The sequence below is a fragment of the Helicoverpa armigera genome, chromosome 8 (assembly GCF_030705265.1).
Source record: "Helicoverpa armigera isolate CAAS_96S chromosome 8, ASM3070526v1, whole genome shotgun sequence".
Taxonomy (NCBI): domain Eukaryota; kingdom Metazoa; phylum Arthropoda; class Insecta; order Lepidoptera; family Noctuidae; genus Helicoverpa; species Helicoverpa armigera.
The window spans coordinates 4,428,007-4,451,948 of NC_087127.1; the positions used below are offsets into that span (position 1 = coordinate 4,428,007).

General features: G+C 39.9%; 1 protein-coding gene across 1 annotated transcript; it reads right to left on the reverse strand.

Moving 5' to 3' along the window:
* Positions 1–1,053: 1,053 nt before the first annotated feature.
* LOC110383687 (pre-mRNA-processing-splicing factor 8) lies at positions 1,054–21,382 on the reverse strand. The gene is made up of 36 exons (XM_064035690.1): positions 21,352–21,382; positions 20,655–20,759; positions 20,307–20,506; positions 17,940–18,828; positions 17,601–17,851; positions 17,320–17,482; positions 16,865–17,082; positions 16,307–16,533; positions 15,912–16,056; positions 15,432–15,613; positions 14,881–15,087; positions 14,201–14,491; positions 13,686–13,878; positions 12,815–13,002; positions 12,342–12,580; positions 11,885–12,031; positions 11,272–11,422; positions 10,754–10,961; positions 10,204–10,409; positions 9,794–9,984; positions 9,160–9,295; positions 8,620–8,789; positions 8,201–8,348; positions 7,813–7,941; positions 7,338–7,498; positions 6,468–6,659; positions 5,837–6,031; positions 4,976–5,147; positions 4,661–4,774; positions 4,382–4,555; positions 3,935–4,128; positions 3,423–3,638; positions 3,060–3,225; positions 2,535–2,738; positions 1,408–1,687; positions 1,054–1,281 (listed from the first exon to the last, which is right to left on the reverse strand). The coding sequence occupies exons 3-36, from the start codon at positions 20,491–20,493 to the stop codon at positions 1,121–1,123; spliced, it is 7,095 nt and encodes a 2,364-aa protein (XP_063891760.1). The 5' UTR covers positions 20,494–20,506; positions 20,655–20,759; positions 21,352–21,382; the 3' UTR covers positions 1,054–1,120.
* Between the last annotated feature and the right edge of the window lie 2,560 nt (positions 21,383–23,942).

Consider the following 23,942-nt stretch of genomic DNA (forward strand, 5'->3'; position numbering starts at 1 on the left):
CTGAAAACTAGAATTAAATAAATATTTTGGGGTGCTCCCATACAACAAGCATGATTTTTTTGTCCGTTTTATAAATAATGGTACCTACGGAACCCTTCATGCGCGAGTCCGACTCGCACTTGGCCGGTTTTTATAAAACATGTTTGGCTTTTTTATATCCCAAATTTCAAAAATAGCTCTTTATAAGTTTGCAATGACCCGTTTCCGGTTTCTTTACGTTAAATTAAACCTAGCAAAAGCCACCACGAATGATTTCTACACGATTTTTAAGTACTTTTATTTACAATTTTAATCCATGATTATTAGGTGCTCAATAGTTAGTCCGCCGCGGGTGCCACCCGATGCTACGCCGCCACCGCACGGAGTGCAGTGCACTGTTTATTTACGCGCTTTATATAAATGTGCATTAAATGAGTGAAAGGAAAATAGATTATCCCAGCGGCGCTGAGAAAAGAAAAAGTTAACAGAAAAGGGAAGAGGTTATAAAAAAAGTGCCATATAAGGGCCTCCAAACAATTTTTTATACGGGGCCCCGACAAGGCAAGCTACGCCACTGCAGTTTACTAATGTTACGGGTCTTTCACATATCTTACTAAAGTTACATTCACGCTCATCTTATCCGCCGACGCCGAAACTAGGATTCATTTTGTTTATCGAAGCTAATAATTATACTATACATAACACGCCCGGTTACCGTTCACGAACGGCAAGTAACTTAGCCGTTCTAGCGACCGCATACAAGAAAGCAAATCAACGATTTCTAGGTTCTTATTTATAACTTCGTAACAGTGAGTTTCAGAATAGGATACATATAACTCTCATTCTTCCTCCTGCTCTGTTCCCAATTTTATTTGGGAATTGTATAATGTCTTCCTTCTTTTCTTAGGTCTACCTATATCCACATCCATACTTAGCAACTGCTTGGCGCGCACTTAGGATCCATATAAACAATCAAACAAAAATTGTAGCTCCTTTGACATTATTATGGATGAGAAGAGCTTTTTGAGGGTTGTGTGTATCCTAAAAACAATGTAAGAAATAAAATACCCAAAGTAAAATTTATTAAAAGTTTATTTTCGCTTATTTACACTATCCCTTAGAACTAAAACCGTGTGGCCATTTAGGCGAAGTGGTCCTCTCTATCGGCGGCGAGCGTGGGAGCGGCGGCGTCCTCCATGGCCGCGAAGTTCATGAAGTGAGCGGGGCGGTGCACCTCGTGGTAGAACTCGCGCGGGTTGCCCAGTTGTACGCCGTACTTCATGTTCGGGTCGTGCCGGACACCTGGAGAGGAAAGGGGATTATTATTGTTATATTTTACTGAAGTTCTGTAAAATTACATACAAGTCATTATTTGGTCGCGAATTCGCGATATTTGGAAGCACTTATTTGTATATTAGAAATACATACCCATAAAGTTATAATTCCAGCTTCCCTGCGAAGGCACCATGAAGTAGCCAAGGAATCTATCAGACAGCAGCATCTGCACTCGTTCGTAGTGGCTGGGCAGGTAGCCCTTAGGATTGTTTCCGCGGTCGGTGTTCCGCGCTCCCCACTCGTAGCCGGACGGCGTCAGTTTGTACGCAGTGAGGGAACATGAGCCGGGCGTGAATGAGCACGTGATGATGATGGTTTTCTCGCCGTCCCAGGTCGGGTTTTCAGCCATTATTTTCGCGTGTGTTGTTATGTCCTGTGGATAAAAGAAGAGATCAGTAAACAAAACTTAAAGATATAGTTGCTGTAGCGTCTTTTTACTGTGAATGAAACAAATATATCTTGCATCTTTCATATATCAAATCGGCAATAACAAGGTCGCATATATGACTATCTTTTGGATTTTGGTGATTAGCAACTACCGGTGCCATTTACAATTTATGACCTAATTATTCTAAAAGACATTGGATGCAGGTCGCCTCCAACAGGATCTGCGGAGATCTAAGGGGGAGGCCTATGTTCAGCAGAGGACGTCCTATGGCTGAGATGATGATGATTCTAAAAAGATGTTCTGATTGTTTTTTTTTAAAACCAAGCACTGAAGCTGGTACTTTTGTAAAGACTGCGATTTGTAACAAGGTGGTAAGCGTTGCGTAGTTGTGTGACGTGTATTGACCTGCGGCGAGAGCTGCGGCAGCTCGTTGGGCTGCGTGTGCATCCAGCCGAGCGGCTGCAGGTGCTGCAGCGCGGGGTGGCCGGCAGGGTACTGTGGGGCGTGGTTACCTGCGGCGAGAGCTGCGGCAGCTCGTTGGGCTGCGTGTGCATCCAGCCGAGCGGCTGCAGGTGCTGCAGCGCGGGTGGCCGGCAGGGTACTGTGGGGCGTGGTTACCTGCGGCGAGAGCTGCGGCAGCTCGTTGGGCTGCGTGTGCATCCAGCCGAGCGGCTGCAGGTGCTGCAGCGCGGGGTGACCGGCAGGGTACTGTGGGGCGTGGTTACCTGCGGCGAGAGCTGCGGCAGCTCGTTGGGCTGCGTGTGCATCCAGCCGAGCGGCTGCAGGTGCTGCAGCGCGGGGTGGCCGGCAGGGTACTGTGGGGCGTGGTTACCTGCGGCGAGAGCTGCGGCAGCTCGTTGGGCTGCGTGTGCATCCAGCCGAGCGGCTGCAGGTGCTGCAGCGCGGGGTGTCGCGGCAGGTGTCGCGGCAGGTGCACCTGCTGGTGCGTGCCCCACTGCGGCGCCAGCACGGCGCACTGCACCTCGCGCACCATCGGGTTGTCCGCCGGCGACGTGCCGTACAGGTAGCACGCGATCTGCGTGACAACAACAAGGATATTTAATTTCTGTAGTGATAATAATCTCAAGAGCGTACGGTGGTTTCACTCACAACACAGAGGAACGTCTTCTTGTAATCGCGCAAAGTGTTACTTAGACATAGTCTAGCGTCCAAATAATGAAAAAAGGAACCGATTCAAAGAAAAGAGTAGGCATGAGCCTCGTGAGCCGTTATATTGCAAAGATTTACCGTGCCGCAAGAGCACACACAAGGTACACATTCAGCGTGCAAATCACCTGGAATAACTTATGTAATATTATGTAATTCATCTTATAACAATATTATACTATGTACTAACCTGTGCCCTCAAATCGGAAATAGTGACAAACTTCTTGAGCAAGTTCTTGGGCAGGATGTAAGTGTAGCCACTCTCTTTGATGTCATCGGAGCTCACATAGATGTGATTAGTACGCAGATGTAAGTTGGTAGCCGATATCGCTCGCACACGCCATTCTGTCTTTGAGCTGGAAGAAAATATAGATGTAAATACTCCAGATACTTTTTGTACAAGTTGCAGTAGCACAATCCTCTCCCATAACAAAATTTTACGAACGAGATAAATGGACTGTGGAAAAATGCAAATAGCAATTTCATTCATATTCACCTGTATTTTTTACGCTAAAAGAGTTTTAAGCTATAGCGATATTTCTCAATATCTCACCTGAATGTCTGTGATTCGTAGTTACTGGTGGTAGACGTGATGATCTCATCTCCGTGTTTATTGACAGTCCTGGTGGTGGTGGCGGTCAACTGGCTCTGTTCCTTGCTCTGCTTCTCAATCTCCGCGATCTGTTGGCGTTGGGCTGACGGCGCAGAAATCTCCATACCCAGGATAATGTCACGGATTTCTGATTGTGTCAGTGAAGCTACGTTGACGCTGTGAACGGAAATAGAGTTGAATAATTGCTGCATATAAATGTGTTAAAATAGTTCGAATTTACGGATGGGTTTTAATTCCATTTCTGTGGATATAAAGACTATGATGAGTTTAGACAAAAAGCTACGTTATTCAAAACTAAAAACAAAGCAGTTTCTTTCCATTCATATCTAAAAACTGTCCAGAAATATTTAAATCTTAATCCTGTATGGTTCACCTCCACAGCCATGGTGGGTCACATCAATATAAATATTATATAACTGTTTCTACAATGTCATAATTTAGCCATCACTTACTTGTTCTTCTTGCCGTAATCAGCGAGGATAAGGTCTTTGAGCTGCACTTCCACCTTGATCCAGTCATCATCAGATAGTGTAGGCCAGATGTGATGCGGCTCAGTCAACGTCGTCTTATCAGGCTTCAGCAACACTTTAGTACGCTCTGTGTTCACGTGAAGAGCTCGTAGAATCAGGATTAGACGACTGAACGCCTGGGAAACAAAAGTTATGTATTAGTATATAATTCTAGAAGATTTCTTGATATTTTTGTGTTTATTAGTGATCAGATAGCGTTATATCAGCGTGAGGAGAGGAGACGTCAGTGCGATCAGCAAGCGCCACGCTCTCCGCACACTCCAGAGCACAGGGACTCTCTGGTTTCAGGACCCCTACGCGATTCATCATTTCAGTACTAATTTAGTTTAGATAGATAGATATTCTAAAGCTATTTAAGATCAAACTTACGGTATAAGAAGAGATAGTCTTGAGCCAGTCATCATATAAGTTGAACAGCACCATCTGTGGTTCAGTGGCCTTTAGAATAAGGTCTCCGAACTTCTCAACCTTGAGACAAGCCTGGAAAGGCAGCTGCAACTCTGAACCCTTGATCACGATGTTCGGGAAGTCCAACAAGTGCACCTAGTGAAGGAATAAGAGGATTTTATCACAATTTTGGAAAATATTACAATGAAATTTCAAAACCCCACTAGGTAGTAATTTCTAAGGTTTTTGTAGTAATCTTACCTCAAGAGGATCCAACATTCCCTTTCTGGTGACAATAATTTGTTTGGGCTGTTCCTCGACCGGTAGAGATCGAATCAAAGCCGCTACTTCTTCAGCTGTCTTCCATTTGGCGAGCTAAATCAAACAAATAAACACAAATTAGAACATGTTGTAAAATACAAAACTTCAAGGAATAAAAAACATGGACTAAAATATAGGCATGCTTATAAGTTTTCATCGTGGGACCTTGCTCATATGACACATACACAAATATTGGATTATTCACATATATGCCTAAAACTAATTTAATAAAAGTATATCTTTTGTGTTGTCTACCTGCCCAAGACGTTTCTGTCCGGCCCACACGCTGGTGTGAATGATCTTGAGGAACAGCTGTCCGGTGCGAGGGTTGAAGATGAAGATGGCGCCGTTGATCGGCTTCGTCGTCAAGTTACCCTCGAACGTCTTGTGGATCGTTACTCGGTATACGTTTGTGTCGTCCACGAACCTGAGTAGAATAATGAAATTAAAAATATGTAAGAGCTAAGTTAACAGATTTTTTTTAAAGGTATGTGGCACGTGAATTATGTATATTCTAAGTGATGCCCAAATTTCGTAAAAGAACGCGAAGTTTGGTTTTAAATTTTTCATATAACATTATTTACAAAATGCTTTGTATGACGATTTTAAAAATTCTCTTCGAAGTTTTTTAAACAAATTCTACTGTACTTATATTCCTGGTTACCAAATAACATGGGGATTTTTACACAAGAAAAATATAAAGGTGCGTACGGATTGCGCGTACCCTGGTACGCGTACTCAGTTTACGCGTATCCGGAACGCCTAGTCCATACCTGCAGCTACGCGTTCACTCTTGGGGTACGCGTACCGCGCGAGCCACCGTCAGTCGGTTTTTGGTCGCGCGTCAAAGAGGACGCACGCGGCCGGCTACGCTATATTTGGACGGCAAAATGAATAAACACGCGTGTTCTTGTCGGAGTCATGGCGAATGACTGGGGCTCGCGGAGCGCTCTGGATCGATTGACCTCGCGTACAGGTTCGCGGCGGTCCGTACAGGAGCTGTACGCGTGGACAGTGTTTCCCAACTACGCGTAACACAGGAACGCACTATCCGTACGCACCTTAATATAACATAACCCTAGAGTGGTGCCGTTATTATATTTTCTACAAACTTACCAGATGATTTGGTTAGAGAACAGCTCTCCATAGTTCTGACTGGAGAGGTAAGGCTCAGTGGGCTCGGAGGAGTACAGTTGTAGCGCCTTACGTATGCGCTCACGTAACACATAGAGCGCGGGGTTGGCCTTCATTATCTTGGCCATCGCTTGCTGGATGAGAGGCTTGCAGCCGGGGAACCAGTTGCCGTATGCACTGGAAGGAAAGTTACGTTAGAAAATGGTTTAATTTGCATTTTTAGAGATATTTCAATGTGATTTCTTATATAATTTATATTTATCCTGTCAAAATATTTAAAACACAAAAATAAAACTTTCATAAAAAACACTCTTTCAACTACATACTTATATAAAATTGATTTGGAGTGAGCCTGCACTAATGACAACATAAGGGCTTATTCTTGCATATTAATAAAATACTTCTCACAATATAGTGGTGCGAGAAGCAAGTAACAATATACCATGAACAAATTATCAATAATTAAAACTCAATTTTGAAGTTGGTTGCGCCACTTCTTCTTTCCAGTAAAAACACATGTGAAGTGATGACGGGTGAGTGTTTTGGGGACTGTCTTTGGTATATTTTTATGTTCGAAAAGTGCTTTACTTCAAGCCAAGTTCAAAGTCGTTACCTGTGCAAGTTGTAGGCGAGATCGATGGCAATGAGCAGGCCGGTGGGCGAGGGGTAGATGGACATGTTGTCGGTGGTGTAGTCGAGGAACTTGGCGCGGGCGTATCGCTCCACGTCGTGCGAGTCGTAGTCTCCCCAGCGCAGCTGGATGTCTAGCCAGTACTTCTGGGTTGTTGTGTTGTCCATTGTGTCTCTAGGTGACAAAGTTGCATATTTAAAGACATCTCCTATATGTTAAACGTGATTTTGTCCCTTGACATCAGATAATCAAAGAAGCCTAAAAGTTTGTTTTTGCAACTATGCAGCGCCCTTGTCGGATATGGGAAGAAAATTAAGATTACAGTTGCAAATTCTCATAATCTTGAATAAAAAATTGGAACATATGTAACTGTAAATGAAGCGAACTGTGAGTACAGCTTGCCAAAACTGTAATGACCAATACCGCATTAACGGTGCACGGTACATTTAAAATGCAATGGAGGGACGCGGCATTTCGGTATAGACGAGCTATAAACTCGTACTTAAATATTTCTAGATGGCAATGAACACGGTGTGGAAACTTTATTAAGGCACAAACATATCAGACACAACACCGATTTTTTAATAGCTTAAGGCCTCTGCCTCGAATTTTGCGGGCAGCGGGGCGGCAGCGGCGGCGGCGCGGGAGCGGCAGGATCTTACGCGTATAATCAAATGGACCGGCCCTCGAATACAGCGGCGCGGGAGCGGGCAACGAGCGGTGAGCTCCAGTCAAAACGGTGACCGCCCGCGCCGCCGCCGTTGCCGCCCCGCTGCCCGCAAAATTCGAGGCAGAGGCCTAAAGATTACATTGGACATATCCGAGAACAGTATTAAAGGAAGTTATTCTTACTTGGTATCAGCGAGCAGTGAAGGCCGGGACACGTTCCACTTGTACGCAGAGAACAGCAGTATGTCGGCACACGACGAGTTCATCTTGTAGGACTTACGAGGATGAATGGTCTCCTTCTGCACTGTTTCTATCTCAAGCGCGTCTAGCTCTTGATCGAATACCTGAGCGAGAGAAGTTAAAACTGTAAAACCTGATCATGATATTTATTTGGAATCATTTATGGACGGTTTTTGAGCACCTTTATCAGACCCTAACTACTCAGAATCCAGCAAAAATATCTCCTCACAGAAATTCACGTAACTTTTCAGTTTCCAAAACTTTTGACTAAAAAAGTATCAGTGAGAATGAGTTTTGATATCATGACAGTGTGTTCACGCGCAGATATTTATATGAACTACATCGCAAATGGAAAGCACATTACTGGTATTTTATTTGTCAACTCATAAAAATTATATATGCAATATTAAACCCTTACCTGACACAAGTCCATGACGATAGACTCGTGGACCTTCTGCCACAAGTGAGCTCTGAAGATTTGGATGAGCGAAATCTTTAGTGTGGGGATCTTGCCGTGCATGAAAATACCCGTCAAATCCAGTTGTACCTAAAGAAGAAAAGTGTTTATTAAATATGCTGTTATGTTTATTAGGAGTTACAAATAAGGTAGTTCAAGAGCCATCCCCGTTTGATCTCAAAAATGTATAGTTAGCAATAGATCAAAAGAAAAATTGCCAATCCTAATACCATTTTCAGTCTAGTTTTAGACACTGCTCAAGTTTTACAACCCACAAGATATTTGATTGTCAAATACATACCAATATTCTAGACCTTGATAAATATGTGAATAATTTATTTGTTCTTACCTGGAAACCGACGTACACATTGGCCCTGTTGATGGTGGGCGACCACCATAGCGTGAAGCGACGGTTCGGGATCTGGTTCAAACCGGATCGCTGGGCGTTGGTCAGCTTCTTGTACTTCATAGACTCTTCGAAACCTGAAGCTTTCTCCCTGCACAGATGGAAGAATAGGGTATATAGTAGCTTATTTCTAGGTATTTATTTATTACGAAGGTTAGGATTATCTCGGAATTAATAAAGCATATCACGAGCTATATGGTATTTGAGTTTTCAAATTGAAAATCGTTTTCGCTGTTTCGGAAAAAAAACGACAAGAAAAATAAATATTTATCCTAAATCGGAATATACGTTAGGTGTGTCTACGAGCACAATATGCCACTACATTCAACACCCAAAACTACATGAAGACCATTTAAACTTACCAAAACAGACCCTCCCAAGTCGGGAAGTATGTGCCCTTGAAGAGCGTATGTTCCAGAATGCCTTCAACGCCGCCGAGCGCCTGTATCATGTCCGTGCGGTAGTTGTTCAAGTTCCACAGCTTGCCGTCGTGGCGCTGGTGCGTCCACCAGAAGGGATTCTGTTTCAAGACCTAGGAGAAGCGGAAGACGGTTTTAGGATGTAAGTAAACTTGTTGAAAGTCTGCAGATATGTATAAATAAGCCAACCGTCGCATCAAAATAACTAAGTGTGGATTTTATGTAAAGGTTTTTGATAAACCCCATGTTTCCGGGATACCATATTCAGCCATCAAATCGCGTATATTCCCAATGAGAGGCATTTTTACGGCTAGTTATGATTTGGTTTTTAACTCACCCAAAAAAATATTTATTACACAAAATCTTTGGGAATAAGCTATCGCTCAAAAGTACGTATAAAAATTCTGAAGACGAAAATACCTACCCTAGGTACATAATTTGTATAATGAAAGGTTGTTCTAATAGTACTGCAAATAATAATACCTGATATTGTTTGAACTCCGTACGAATACGCCATCCCTTATCATAAGCAAGCGTATGCCTATCTTTCTGGAAAAGCGTGTTTATACGTGGGATGCCTCTGTCCCAGGAATCTTCCAGATCTTCCAATGTTAAACGCCTGTGGAGTAAATCTTCATGTTATGATGTGTTTTTGGGTAATATTTGAGAGGTTTTGGTAGATGTTAATGATCAGATAGCGTTATATCAGCGTGAGGAGAGGAGACGTCAGTGCGATCAGCAAGCGCCACGCTCTCCGCACACTCCAGAGCACAGGGACTCTCTGGTTTCAGGACCCCTACGCGATTCATCATTTCAGGTATACTTTCAGGATAATCATGTAGCCTACATGATATAGGCTCTAACTCTTTTGAACAGATTTCCAAAAAAAAATATTTTTTTATACAATACAAAATTAGAAACATACTGCTGGTATATACGACTGGTAATATAGGCATTATTTTTGGGATAAATTGCTCTGGCCTATTTCCACATAGCAATACAGCAATTTTTTTCTTGACCTTATTAAAATGTGATATAATTTTCCAGTATTTACATGTCTTTTGTTTTCTCTTTCACAATTAACGTAAATCCAAAAGCCTGTTTATAATTTTCTTACCTGTTCTGTGCATTAGCTTCCTGCCTCTTCAGCGCGTATTCAGCCCAGACTCGCTGCGAGTCAACGAACTCTGCCTCCCAGGGTTGTATGTAGCGGTACAAGTTGGGGATGAGCTGGTCTTCGTCGTGGGACATACCTGAGCGGAAGTGGGTGATGCCCACGTCTGTTTGCTTGGACCAGCGGAGGTCCGACTGTGGGGGAAGAAATGTTTTTAGTAGGAGTTTGTTTGTTTGCCTAATGTTGTGAATTGTAAAGAGGCGGTTATACTTTTTATACAAATTCACATAGTAAATATGTAGTTATTTTGAGATAATTTTATTCCTTTCCAAATCTAATAAAACTTATAGTTTATCTATAAAATTTAATAAAAAGTAATAAATAAATGTTATCAAACTAATGCAATTTCTTACCTGTGGAATCAAAACGTGTCCCATAGACAGCATACCAAGCCCTCCCAACTCCTTAGGTGTGTAGAACACGACGGGCGGGAAACGCGAAGGCATTTTAGAGTTCAGACCGATCTTTATACGTGTCTGTATCTTGTTCTCGCATTTTACTAGCAAGTCGAGAAGTTCCTGTGTGTTGACGACGGCTTCGCGGAAGTATGTCATCAGACCTGGGAGATAAATGGTAGATTTTTTTGTCAAATAAGGTGTACTAAATCAGGCCATGTTTCTTAGGTAACAAATCATATCTTTCTTATACAACATGTTAAGCTTCAATGAGTGAAGTTTATGAAGGATCATAGGCTACAGCCCAATTACTTAAATGTTTACTACAAACAATAACTGGGTGACCGAACTAATTTTATATTTAAGTATTCTTAGTATTTATTGTAGTCTGTGTGGCAGGGAATAATTGAGACTGTCAGGAAACTCATCAAAACACTAAAGCGGTATAGTTAAAAGTTCTTTAAAACGCCCTAATCAATCTAACTTTAATTTCGATTATCCAACTCACCAATAAGCGCAGTATTCCACTTATTAACGATCTTAGTGAATGTCGTAGAGCCTGACGCCATGAGTATCTGCCGCACGCGGTTGTGGAAGCGCGCGAGCGACTCGTCGTCCACGCGTAGGTAACATTGTGCTGTGCGTTCCTTTGTCACCTCGTTCTGTAGGTTCCACACGCCGTCACGGTGGCAGAGCTCCTCGTGCTGGCTGCGGCACTAAGGGGAAATGTTACGCGTGAAAATTGTGAATAAATACTTTAGCCCTAGTAGTGAAAATAGTAAAATAATTTAGCGAATAGTTAAGTCGATATCGAATATATTTTAGTCCACTCACATTGTCAGTTTAGGACACTAACGTTTACATTACACATAACTGCATTTTGTGTTTAATTTGTCATAATTTCACAGTAAATGTGAAGACAATAAAGTCGTGAAATATTGTCATAAAATATTTATATATTACATTACTTATCAAGCTCAAAGTCATGCAGCAGAATTTAATTTCTACAAATAAAAATAACCATACCTTAGGCAGTATCCTGCATTCGAAGCCAGCCATGTTGAACAGCAGGTTAGGATTGTCCTTGGAGTAGACAGACACGAAGCTGTTCTCCCATTGTATGGTGGTGACTGAGCGAGGCAGACGGTTCTTTATGTCCCAAAATACGGCGCGACCACTGAGGAAGGACAAGTCATGTATTCAAAAGTTACCATATTTATGTAGTCGTGCTGTACTGATTTCTGCACTGGTGCTTGAGAAATGCTGTTTTTAGAACCATTACAAGCTTCGGCCAGCGGTTTCATCTGCGTCTCGTTAACCACCGGCCGCGGGAACTATTCCGCTGGCCTAGATAAAAAGTAGCATATAGCGTTTCTTCATAAATAGGCTACCCAACACTGAAACATTCTTACTTATTCTGACCTATAAGTAGTTCCTGGGATAAGTGAGTTCCAACAAATGAACAAACTCGTCGGCTTTACAATAAATATAATTTTCGATTCTAGAGCCCTTGCACATATACCAAAAATAGCAAAAGAGCTCCTCAGAAAGTGGGTGAAAATGAATCATCTTGATAATATTGTGAAAGTAACACATATAATTTCTGATTATAAAACGAAGTACATAGTAGCATACTCACAGATTCACATCATGTTTCATGAGACGCATTCTCGCGTCCCTGGGCCAGCACTTCTTGTTGTTGTAGCCGACAATGTTCTCATTGTTAGGATCCGGGTGTTCCGTGAGGTAACGCTGAATTAAGTCGCGAGCTTCTTCTGCTGTGAACCTGTGTAAAGGGAAAATATTGGTAAGTTTATTTATAGTAAATAGTGCAGTTGTTAGCTACAAAAGACGTAGATGTTCATGAAACACATGATTTTGGGTTGTTTTAACAACATCAAACTTTTTAAGAATTATTATTGACGGCTTTATGAATCTAGCATAACACACGTGCTACAGATCAAATTATGATGATTAATTTCATACATAAATTACACACTATACATAAATCTTTATTTGATTTCGTGGGAATTATTTAAAATAGAGAACCCTGTAAATAAGTAAATTGAAAAATAAGTTCATGTTAATGTACCAACCTGAAGAATATATGAATCCTATCCACATATCGGCAGTACAGCCTAATAGGATGGGCCGTCTCAGTCTGCCTATCCTGATAGGACAGGAAGTCATTGGGCAGCTGTGGCGGGCCCGCCATCTCACTGGCTCGTTGTAACCCAAGGACAAGTAAGTCTAGTACAAGCCCGTAGTATTGTACGATGAATGAGGCGAATTGAAGACCACGGATGATACCGTACGAGTTTGTGTGGTTCATATCCTGTAGGAATGCAAATTATGAAATTAATCTACACCAGCATTTTAATGATAACCAAACCACAACGAGCTGGCAGCAAATTAGCAATATGAGCAAATGGCGGCCATTTGAGTTCTTTCCAATTCCTATGCTGAGTTGGAGCCTATAGCTTTCTACAACTTTATATTTTTTGAAGACCTATCCAAGTTATTTTTTACAATTGTAACACTTCTCACTCTTCACTTGTTTTGAACTTACCTTATAATTAATAATGACGTTGTTCTTAGCAGTCATGTAGTCAGCGATGTTATGGTCGACGATAAGACGCAGCAGTCGGTTCAGAAGTGTAAGATCTATCTTCTCGTAGAGTTTCTCGAAGCGCGACTCTAGGAGAACGTTGCATTCGCCCTCGCCGACTTCCCATACGTCTTGTAGATTGTTTATACCTGAGAAATGTACAGTTATTAATATTGTTTTAAGTTAATTTATAATAGTCCTTCCAAATATTCTGTTGATTTGGTTATCATAGATAGGAATCTTGTATGGGGCTTATGTCAAATACCTAGTACCTGTCTAGTAAGCAAATCAACAGAAATATTGCGATCGTTCGTCAATAATATATATCATAAAGAGGAATGTCACAGAAAATTCAGGAGATTCCATGTTTCTATTCTCAGCAGAATCGGTTGATTGACATTCAGCCGATTCTGCTGAAAATCGATACACACACATTTAATGGACACTAAAGCATTCCTCATTTAATGTAGATTATAGAATTTCTTCCTTGTCTGTAAACGTTCTTGATCAGATGATAGTGCAACCAACCAAAGTGAGGTTTGCAACAAGGGGATGATCGACTGAGCAGATCTCCTTTGCCACAACGCACACTTTGGGCAGTTGCATAGCTCTTCTTTCTTCAGTCTTCCATGATAAAACAACCCTATAATTCTAGATAGTAAAAATATACACAGTCGAATACATAACTTCCTTTTTGAGAAGTCAGGTAATAGTAATATGCAATAACCTAATGCTTCACTTCCTTAAAGCACATCCCAATAGAAAGATAATTTTCGAAAAAGCAAAATGCTGTTAATTTTCATGTAGTTATCAAATTTTTGCCAAAACTTACCTTGACACCATTTGTAGACAAGCAGCGGCGAGGGCTCAGTATCAGCTGGTTTGACCCACGGAGGCAAGAGCCTGCGTTTATCAGCCTCATACCACAAGTACTGGTCTAAGTAGGCATCTGTGATCTTTTCTAGAGGCTCCACGTCGTATACTGGTACTAGGTGAGAGTACAGGTCCATGAATTCTATGCCAACCTGGGTAGAACAATTTTATGATTGTACTTACGAATTCGTTGGTACTTAACAATAATTATGAATTACATTTTTAGATAGTCAACATTTTATTTTGGCGAAAATTGAGGCAATATTACCGAACAAACATTCAATAAGGGCCGATTTTTCAATTGCCAGATAGCTTTATTTGATGAATATGTTTGACATTTAGACAGCTATTGTACAGAAAATAAGTAAAATCAAACCGCGGTATTTATTCCTCAGATACACGGACCTAACTGATAACCGAAAAATCAGCTCTTAATCAATTAAAAAATCTATTAATATTATGGCTTCTACATACCTCTCTAAACGTCCTCTGCGTTAACAAATGACGCTTAATCCTGGACAAAGCTTCGTGAGGATTATCATAAGCCTGTTCTATAAGTCCTAACTCTTCTCTCTGACTCTGGTTTAACCTGGACTTGACGCTGTAAGCCTCCTTGAGTCTTTCCAAGGCTAAGATAAGGAGTTTTGTGTCGTGTTTGTAGGAGAGAGGCGGGAAGGGAATGGGGGCGAAGCGACGGGATTCTAGCCAGTGGACTGTGGTCGTGTAGATGGCTACGGCTTCCTCTGGTGAAATGTAGGGACCATCCTGGAAGAAAGTTGTTGCTTTAGAATAACTTTAGTGTAAGCAAATAACCCTAAGTATAAGTAATAATAATAATTGGAGAGGCCTATGTCCAGCAGTGGACTGCGATAGGCTGATGATGATGATGATGATGATGAAGCAAATAACAAATAATATGGAACAAAGATATAACGAAGATTGACAAATATTTTGATTCTTATGGGTATTGTTGAATAGTTTGAAAAACAAACTTTCGAAACTCAACTTGGCAAAAAATTATATGTGCCTATTTCAATATAATTTAAAGTGTCAATAACTAAAGTTTCAAAATTGCTACTATCAGACTAAAAGTGAATTGTTTATTACTCAGCAGAGTATGCAGTATACAAAGTTTACAGTATTCCCATGCTTACCTTCAAATAATTATGCTGTCTTTCCTGTTCAGCCTTGAGGTACAGCCTAGTCAATCGTCCCAGGTTCTTCTTACACACAGTCTTGTCGACCGTGGCGCCGCGGCGAATACGTTCACGATTGTAATGGGCGGTGTTCGTCCACCAGTCCGCCTTCATTTTCACGTAGCGAAGAATCATGTTCTCTATAGGAGTTGGGAGACCAGGTACCTAGGAGAGAATTTGTGAAGATGTGGTTATGTAGAGAAGCTATACTTATTTTTGAAGTAGAGCTTTGACAATGTCAAATCGCGCGAAAAGTATATTGGTCTCTACTTTATATGGTCTACTTAATCACAGCAAATCAATGGCTGAAACGGAAGATCTTGTGACCCACTCATCATTGTAAGTGACTCTGTCAAGGTTTTAAATTGTGCAGGAGTTGTGACTTGTGACACATTGATAAAATAAAGTTTATAAATAAACGAGCATGGGTTAAAACAGTAACGCCTTTTTGTGGTGTTTTTAACTCCAGTAATACTGGCCAACATAAAGCTATCATCATCCAATCCTACCTTCCAAGGAATATTCGCCTTCCAGCACCTCCAAGCTTCAGACAGATGCTGCAGGATAGTCCTGGCCTTGTTCTGCTTGATACCTTCCGGCATCATGTCGACGATGTCGTGCATGACTGACGCGCGCAACTCTAAGTCGAAGTGAGATTCTACGCGCTGCTTCGTCACGGTCTTCGCGACACCTGGATGAGAAATAGGATGGTGAGCATAAAAGTTTGGAAAACTAACGAATTTTGCAGATATGGGTATGGAGATGATCAATTGATAAGTTACTTATTCATTTTTTGTGTAAGCAAAGTCCCTAGAACGGATTGCTAAGGCGAAAGGCAAATACATGCAAGTAAAAAAAAAGAAAACACGACTATATATATGTATTTTGCTATTGATAACATAAAAACATTCAGATGGTCATTAAAAGACCAAATTAGGTCACATTAAATGAAATCATATACTATTGCATCACATACTAAATCTACAAACCTTTAGAATGTCTTCCCTCAAACTGCCTGGACAGCAAGTTTCCAAGCCAACGTTCTAGCAGTGGCGTGATACCGCGCATAAAGAATAGCCACACCCGCCACCCGGGAGCCCAGAAACCACAGCCAGGACCCTTGGATACTGGACCCTATAATAAAATATTTCTTTACTACTCACTGTATGTTCATTGAACTAAAAATATTAATTGTTATTCAGAAAATGGGCGTAATTTCTTAAAAAAATTACTTGATGGGTCCTAAATGTTCAATCTTTCAAGTAAAATTATCGGCCGCATATTTTTATAAAATTTTATAAAATCTGTCACTAATAATCTTATTTACAAACCCTTTCAATATTTTATAAACATAATATCTAACACATAGTTACAGTAAACTTACCGTATTAAACCTATAGTAGATCAGATGCTTCAAATCCTTGCACATTCTGATCTGTCTCATGAGCTTGTACTTGTACCGGTACATGCCGGTCAGTTGTCCCACGTGCGCGAAGATGTATTGCAAGCCGTCAGCCAGTTGGAATGAGTCCACGTTGTTGAGGCGGTATTGCACGTGAGAGTCCACTATGAGTTTCGTTAGACGAAGGATCTCGCGACATAAGTGGAAAGCTGGGGGGTAAAAAGTTAGGATATAGATTACCGTTTTACCATACAAAAAGGAAGGAGACAAGTAATGTCGATATAAATATAATCTCGTAAAATATTGGAAAAATTGCATTATTTTTTTACTACTCTCCAAAATATTTTTTATCATGGATGGCTTTTTTTTTAATATGCAGTGCCTCTCTATGGCCATTAAAGTAGCTTCAGTTTTGGTGAGAGATCGACTTCCATGTTCTTACATGTTTTGCCAGTGTTCATTATGTCCATTTCTTTCAGTACCAATCATTTTAGTATAAAAGCCAGTAACTTGAAGATATGATACTGTATTGTTACTCACCATTACCAAACCGAGACTTCTTTCTTTCCTTCGTAGTCAAAGTCTTAACCGGCTTCAAGTTGAAGTTATAGTCCAAATGCAGATAATTCAAGTTCTTACGATGGATGAGCAGGTTCAACATATTGTAACCTTGGCGGCACACCTGAAGACCTGCCTCCACCCAGTCAAGGGTTGTGGTTTGGAAGAACTTGGTAGATTTGAATGAACGGAAAAGATACCTGGAAAGATTGATGTTTTCGTACTATTTGGGCAGCTGGCATACATACACAAGTGTATTTGTTACTTTATTTAATATATCTATACTAATATAATAAAGAAGAAGCATTGTTTTATTTGTATATGTGTGTGAAGGCTCCCAAACTTCTGAACCGATTTGAAAAAAAATCACTATTGCTAAGCTATGCTCTTCCTGAGTAACAAATGCTAGTATATCGCCTAAATAGGATATTACTTACCTCTTCTTTTGTGGCTTTGGCGGTCTATGCTTCAAGGCATTGAGCACATAGTACTTGAGCAGCTTCTGGTAGGAAACCCTGACTTTGACGGGCTGTCCAGGTGGGCAATGCTCCTTGTACCATGTTTTGACCAGAGGCACGTCAATAGCTCGGCGAGTACGTCCTAAGGAACGAAATTAAGTAAGTCAGTAATTTAGAACACGAATTTTCTGCATTAGCTTCAAAGATTTGATAGTGTGAAAATAGCAATGTTTTGAAAAGAAATGGTGTTTCTTTCTCACCTGATCGCATGTTGAAAGGTCTAGGAGCCCACAATAGCGCAATACCGTTGGCCGTATTATCGGTATACAAGGCAGTCTCTTGCAGGAATGGCGACACTTCTTCGGGTAAAAGGAACTCTTCTTCATCAGGTAGGGGATCTAAGGACTTGACAGAGTGACGGTGAGAAATAGGATTGATAAGAGGGTCGAAGTAGAATGCTGGAAGATCAGGATCTTCTGTCTTGATGTACACGACGTTTGGTGTGTGATACCTAAGAAAAAATAAAATGTTAGTTGGTCATTTCTCCTTAAAGTAGGTATGCAAGATTTGATACCAATGTTGTTGTAATGTGCACTTACCAAGACAGCTGAACGAAATGTGGCAAGTTGTTGTACAAGTACGGGAATGCGATCCTGTACTCTGTCCTGATTGGCTGGCGAATAATGATCTTATTGATATCATTGAACTCATTCCAGTCTTCATCACCGGCTGAATTATCTTTGACAAGAGGCTCGAACTTCGGCCCTCCAGGTATTGCCATGTTTAGAGCCTTTGCGGTGAAGAAACTCTTAGAATCGAAGAGATAGAAGTAGTTGTCGTCTACTAAATCAGTCAGCAACTGATTGCCAAGACGGTATAGAGTAGCCATTTGTGGTAAAGTAAGATTCCATTTTCTGTATGTAGAGCCATTGACGTGTTTCGTTCCTAATAAAGGCTTGTGGTCATAGAACCATGAGGCGACCGCGCCATCTTCTTCGGGATCCAACTCAATCTGAATAGGCTCTAACGGTTCCACGTCTAAGATATTGTCAGCGTAATCAAGAGGGGGTTCCTCATCGTCAAATGGCGGGAACCTCATACGCTTGAAGTGTCTACGATCTCGTTTCTCACGACGCATCATGATCCACATGGTGCCCCACTGAGCTATGTAGACAGGTTCAATGACCCAAGGAATTTCGTTGACAAAAGTGATGGCGCCAGTAATATGGTAGAGAACTTTGACATCACGGATCTGTTCCCAGGGCATGGGCATGTTCTCTAGGAGCTTCATGACGGCATGAGGCATGTACTTCAAGGCGCCCAGGTATACTCGCTTGTCGTGTCTGTATTTGCGACTGGTCATATCTCCGTGGTCCCTGATGATCTTGCGAATGTGTTCGGGAGGCATGTCCTCTTTCTGTGCGTCCACGAAGCCAAACTTGCGCTTTTCGGCGAAGCGTTTTGATTGGAGCTGCATCCATTTTTGGGCTAGTAAAAAGGAGAATGAATTTAAAGCTCCACATAAAGTTTAGTTTTCTTTGAGATGAAGAGATTTTATTTAGTGAAATTTCATAAATGGATTTATTTAACTATGTCTATAATGACCATGATTAAATCAATAAATGATATTGTGAAATGTTATGCAATTCATTATTCATACATTTGTCTGCAATATCAGCATTCTCCATTGTTACTGGGATGGAGAAGAATACCAAGTGCAGTTTATAATATTCCCCACAGGAAATAATTTTACTTTATAACTTTAAAAGCAAAATTTTAGATAATGGGGTGTTTCTTGAGCATGGAAATTAACATAATTACATTGTTTTTAACAATATCTTCATCATATCTAGTCCTTGTGTTTATGTTAGTTTTTGCTATAGCTATAATATCAATCCCAAGAAAGTCAATTTAAGGATAATCTATACTAATATTATAAAGAGGAAAACTTTGTTTGTTTGGTTGTAATGAAAAGGCTCAAAAACTGCTGGACTGTTTTTAAAAATTCTTTCACCATTCGAAAGCTACATTATCCACGAGTAACAAAGGCTATATTTTATCCCGGTACGGGCAGTGGTTACCACCAGTGGGATGCGGGTAAAACCGCGGAAAAACGGCTAGTGTAAGTATAGTAGTGTAGTGTAAGTATTTTTGTTCCTTTCCTTCTTCGGGTGAGAGGAGGCCTGTGCTCAGCAGCGGGATGATAAAGTGACTGTAACTGTAAATAACTGTTGTTCCTGTAGTGAAAAGATTCCACCAAAACGTGTATGCACAAGTTAACTGCTGGCATATTGTAGCCTAGCATAGAGGCAAACATTAGCACAGGACATTGTAGAAAAGACTGCATGCAATTTGTTACTTCCACTACAGTGAGTAGATCAGAAGAAACATTGCAGCATGAAGATGAGATACGAAAATTAGAGTGAAACAGATTTCATATTATACATATATAATGTTATTTTCATGAATACCAAGAAACTATTGTGATATTGTGGCCAGATGCTTTATAGTGAAGGAAATACAGTACGTAGTGGTAGACAAAATGTTGCATGGTAGTTAACTATTTCAGAGAACATCATTGTTTTGTAGTGAATGATTGCATAGAATGTAACAAATATGTTATTTACTGCATCTTCTAGTATTTAATACTGATTGTATAAACAAATTACAAAGCAGCAAATTAGAAATTCATCAGGTATTTTCTTACTTTTAGGGTGATCAACAAGTGCAGATGATCAGTTAATTTCATAGAGTGGGTCAAGGTTTTCAATGATAAAGAAATAGAATCCTAAGAACCTATGTACAAGAGAATCATAGTCAATCAACTACAAAATGATTAACAAAAATATTATATTGCCCGGCGCCATTTAAAAGTATGTTTGCACAAACCATAGAGAAAGAAGCAAAATATATCATACAACAAAAAATAACCTATAAACAGTCAACAAAATAAAGCTACAACATACCTTTCTCCTTGATCTTCTCTTCAGGTATATGATGAGGCTTAGGGGGCTGCGAGGGCGGCACCGGGGGCGCAGCCGCAGCGGCGGCAGCGTGGGCTTGCAAAGCCGCTTGCTGGGCCGCCGCCAACTGCTGCTGCGCCATCATGGTGGCCCAGGGGTTGGGCCCCAGCAGGTACGGCGGCAGCGACATGGCTGACCGCCTTCTGCACCAACAAAACTTACATTACCATCAAACGTACAGGATCCCACAAAAAATACACCACAAACGGGTCAAGACAAGATACGAGACAGCGTGGTAAACAGACGCCGGTTGATAAATAAATTAAGATTTAACTATATAAACACACTTACTTCTTTTATTAAAGCGTTAAATCTTGTATTTCACTAACTTTCCACTATAAAACATTGTACTGTATGGTTAAATTCACTAACGAAAAATTACAACTGCAAAAGCAACTTTAGCACAGTGTTGCCAGATGATGATCTAGCATTCTCCCCAAATCTCACCCAAAATCCCCCCAAAATGTTAGTGTTTTGAGAGAAAACCCCCCCAGTAATTAGAAAAATATTTATTTAAATACAATAATTTATAATAATTTTGCAATCGCTTCCATTACTGGATCAGCATCCTCACTTGCGTCGTCGGCTGCAGTTCCATACATTTTCTGCGAGTTAAATCTCTTGAGCATCTTTGAAGTTACTTTAAAATTAACACATCCTCAATCAATCGCAACTTGCGAGAAAGTTCTTTCCACAACAGCGTTAGAAAAAGGCAACGACAAAATTCCTAATGTCAATTTGCTTATATGTCCGTAAGTTTTATCACCAACTGCATTTTTGTGTGTGGTTCTATGGTGGAATCAAATGAAGTAGTAAGTAATTTGGTCGCGTTCAGTCATAAAACTTTTCCGAAAAATCCTCCAACTCCCTCCAAGCCAATTTTAATCCCCCCGCTGATCCCCCCAAAGGATTGTTCCCCCCAAAAAATCCCCCGTGGGCAGAAAATACCCCCAAATTTGGGGGGAATCCCCCCAATCTGACATCACTGCTTTAGCAGCCATTTGCAATTTCATTGGCATTAATTTTTTTTATTGTTTTTTACTGTTGTAACACTTCACGCGGGTAACTATAGTCGATTTAGCTAGAGATAATCGACTAAAAATTTGTACTGGCGGTTAATAAAATCAGAAATTATAGAGACCATAAAAGCAAAAAAAAGAAAGTACTTTATTTTTCTAATTCTTAAATGGCATCTGCAGTATTTTTTATCACTATCATGCCAGTTTGATTATTTTTGACTCAGGTTAAAACCTATTTACAATCGAAATTTTCGAATGTCATCTTTGATTTGTAGTGTTTGGGATTTGATAACTTTTCTCAGATTTATGATAAAGAATTAGACACCCAATATTTTTTTCAATAACCAAGCAACTAATCAATTGTATTTTGTGATTACTATTTTAAAAAATTACCTATATAAACGTTAAAGTCTAGCTGGAATAAGCACGGCATTAAAAATCTGTGTTGTATTTTAACCGTCAAATCCGTAGCGGACCCCAATCGGGGTCTGAACATCAATGTCACCGTAAGCTCGGTTTAGACCCCAATTGGGGTCTGCGAATCAGTCATACACTTTCCTAATTATTTACGCTCATATTTATTTTCTTTCCAATCAAACCACATTTGTGAGTACTAAATAAAATAACTAAATAAATTTAAATTATTTTTACGCATTCAAACCGTTCATATTTAGCATCCCGTTAGAAATATACCTTTTTAAAATCCAATCGTAATTACCGGGAATTCTGATCGAACTCGCCATGTTTGTTTACATTAGTTGTTTTTTTAAATTTGAAGACGCATAGACAAGATGGCGACGGTGATAGAAGTTTTGCATCGAATGATCCGATTCGTTAAAATAAAGAATCGATTTAATAATTTTATATTTTGATATTATAATATCACTAAATTGCACTTTTGTATACTTACCATAATCTGAAAATAAATTAGGAAAAGTAAAATGACTTAATTTATTTAGAAAAAAATGCTAGAAAATCAGTGGTAGAAAATACGTTGTAGCCGGAATAAAAAAATCTTCGGTTTTTAGGGTTTCTGAAGACGGCAAACGAAGACTTATTTATTTCTTCGGGTGTTTTATGTGCAGGATTCCTGTAGACCTGCCAAACTTAATGGCGATTCGTTACTTCTAACTTTTTAACTGAGCGGCAAAGCTATTTGACGAGAGCCGTAGTTAGGTGTAGTTATCGCAAAATTTTATGACGATTTTATTGTTTGAAAGGGCAAATAGTTCGCTGTTCATCGAAAGCTGGTCCAAGATGGAAAGATGGCCGCCGCCGACTTATTTTTAACCGACTTCCCAAAAAGCGGAGGTTCTCAATTCGACCGTTTTTTTTTTGTATGTTTGTTAACTCAGCCATTTATTTATCGATTTTGATGATTCTTTTTTTGTTTGATAGCGTTTACTTCCGAGGTGGTCCCATTATCATCAGGTCAGGATCTGATGATGGAACCTTGAGAAATCGAGTGCGACTTTCGAAAGTTGTAGAAATACATAGGTTGTAATCTTATCACTCAGGTGTTTGCCTGGTAGGACTATTCAACAGTGAAGGCTTTGAGCTGACCTGATGATGGAGACCAGTGAAGGTCGAGGGAACACGACAACTGAATATTTAAACTTTCTCGTGTTTGTGCTTATATTATTCGTATTTACGAGGCCTCTGCAACAGTGAAGGAGATGGAGACGAGAGAAGTTCGGTTGTCGAGTTCCCTCGACCTTCTCTGGTCTCCATCATCAGGTCAGCTCCAAACCTTTACTGTCTCATAGTGTTATCAGACATACATCTGAGTGTCAAGTTATAACCTTATCTATGCTTACAATTTTCGAGAGTTGCCCTCGATTTCTCAAGGTTTCCATCATCAGATCCTGGACCTAATAACAAATATGGGGAATATACCCTTTCGACCAAAAACAAACATCCAAATTGAGAACCACCTCCTTTTTGGGATTCGGTTAAAAATATTTGGTGACTTTAAAATCAATCAATTATTATTATTGTTTCTCATCATCAAATAAGTACATTACTTTGGTAGTTACAAATTGCATTATATTTCAGAACACCAGGCTTACCCTCCGCCGAAACAAAAATCTTAGAATTGTTGAGAAATAATATAAGAATAAATTAATATTCCGTAATAGGTAATAAAAATTCAATTAAAGTTAAAAATTATTACAAATGACGCAACACCAAAATAAATAATACATATAAAAATTTAATGCTAAAAACTTTCATAAAACTTAAATATCTTTTTCTTAACAACAAAACAAATTGAACCTATAATTTAAAATTAATAAATAAAATTGAAATAAGTTGCTATTAAAAAATAGGTATGTATATATAAAATTGGTATTCGATTATTTATAATAAATATCCGATTTAGGTATCGAATGCACACCGCTGATTGAAAAAAAAAAAATACATACTCCATTCCAAAGTCTACTTCTCTTTGATCTTGTAAATTGTTCATTTTTATTGTGTATTTTATGTGCTGATTTTTTAGTTATTGAACATAAATAAGTGCACGAAATGTATTGCAACGGATTGAAAATGTTATAAATAT

What these genes read in the sequence shown, in the direction of transcription:
- LOC110383687 (XM_064035690.1), bottom strand. Translation starts at nt 20,493, where the DNA reads ATGTCGCTGCCGCCGTACCTGCTGGGGCCCAACCCCTGGGCCACCATG. An exon ending in AGAGAAGATCAAGGAGAAAG is followed by an intron (nt 18,829 to 20,306) that starts GTATGTTGTAGC and finishes CCTTTTTACTAG; the next exon opens with CCCAAAAATGGATGCAGCTC. An exon ending in ATGAAACATGATGTGAATCT is followed by an intron (nt 11,423 to 11,884) that starts GTGAGTATGCTA and finishes GTCCTTCCTCAG; the next exon opens with TGGTCGCGCCGTATTTTGGG.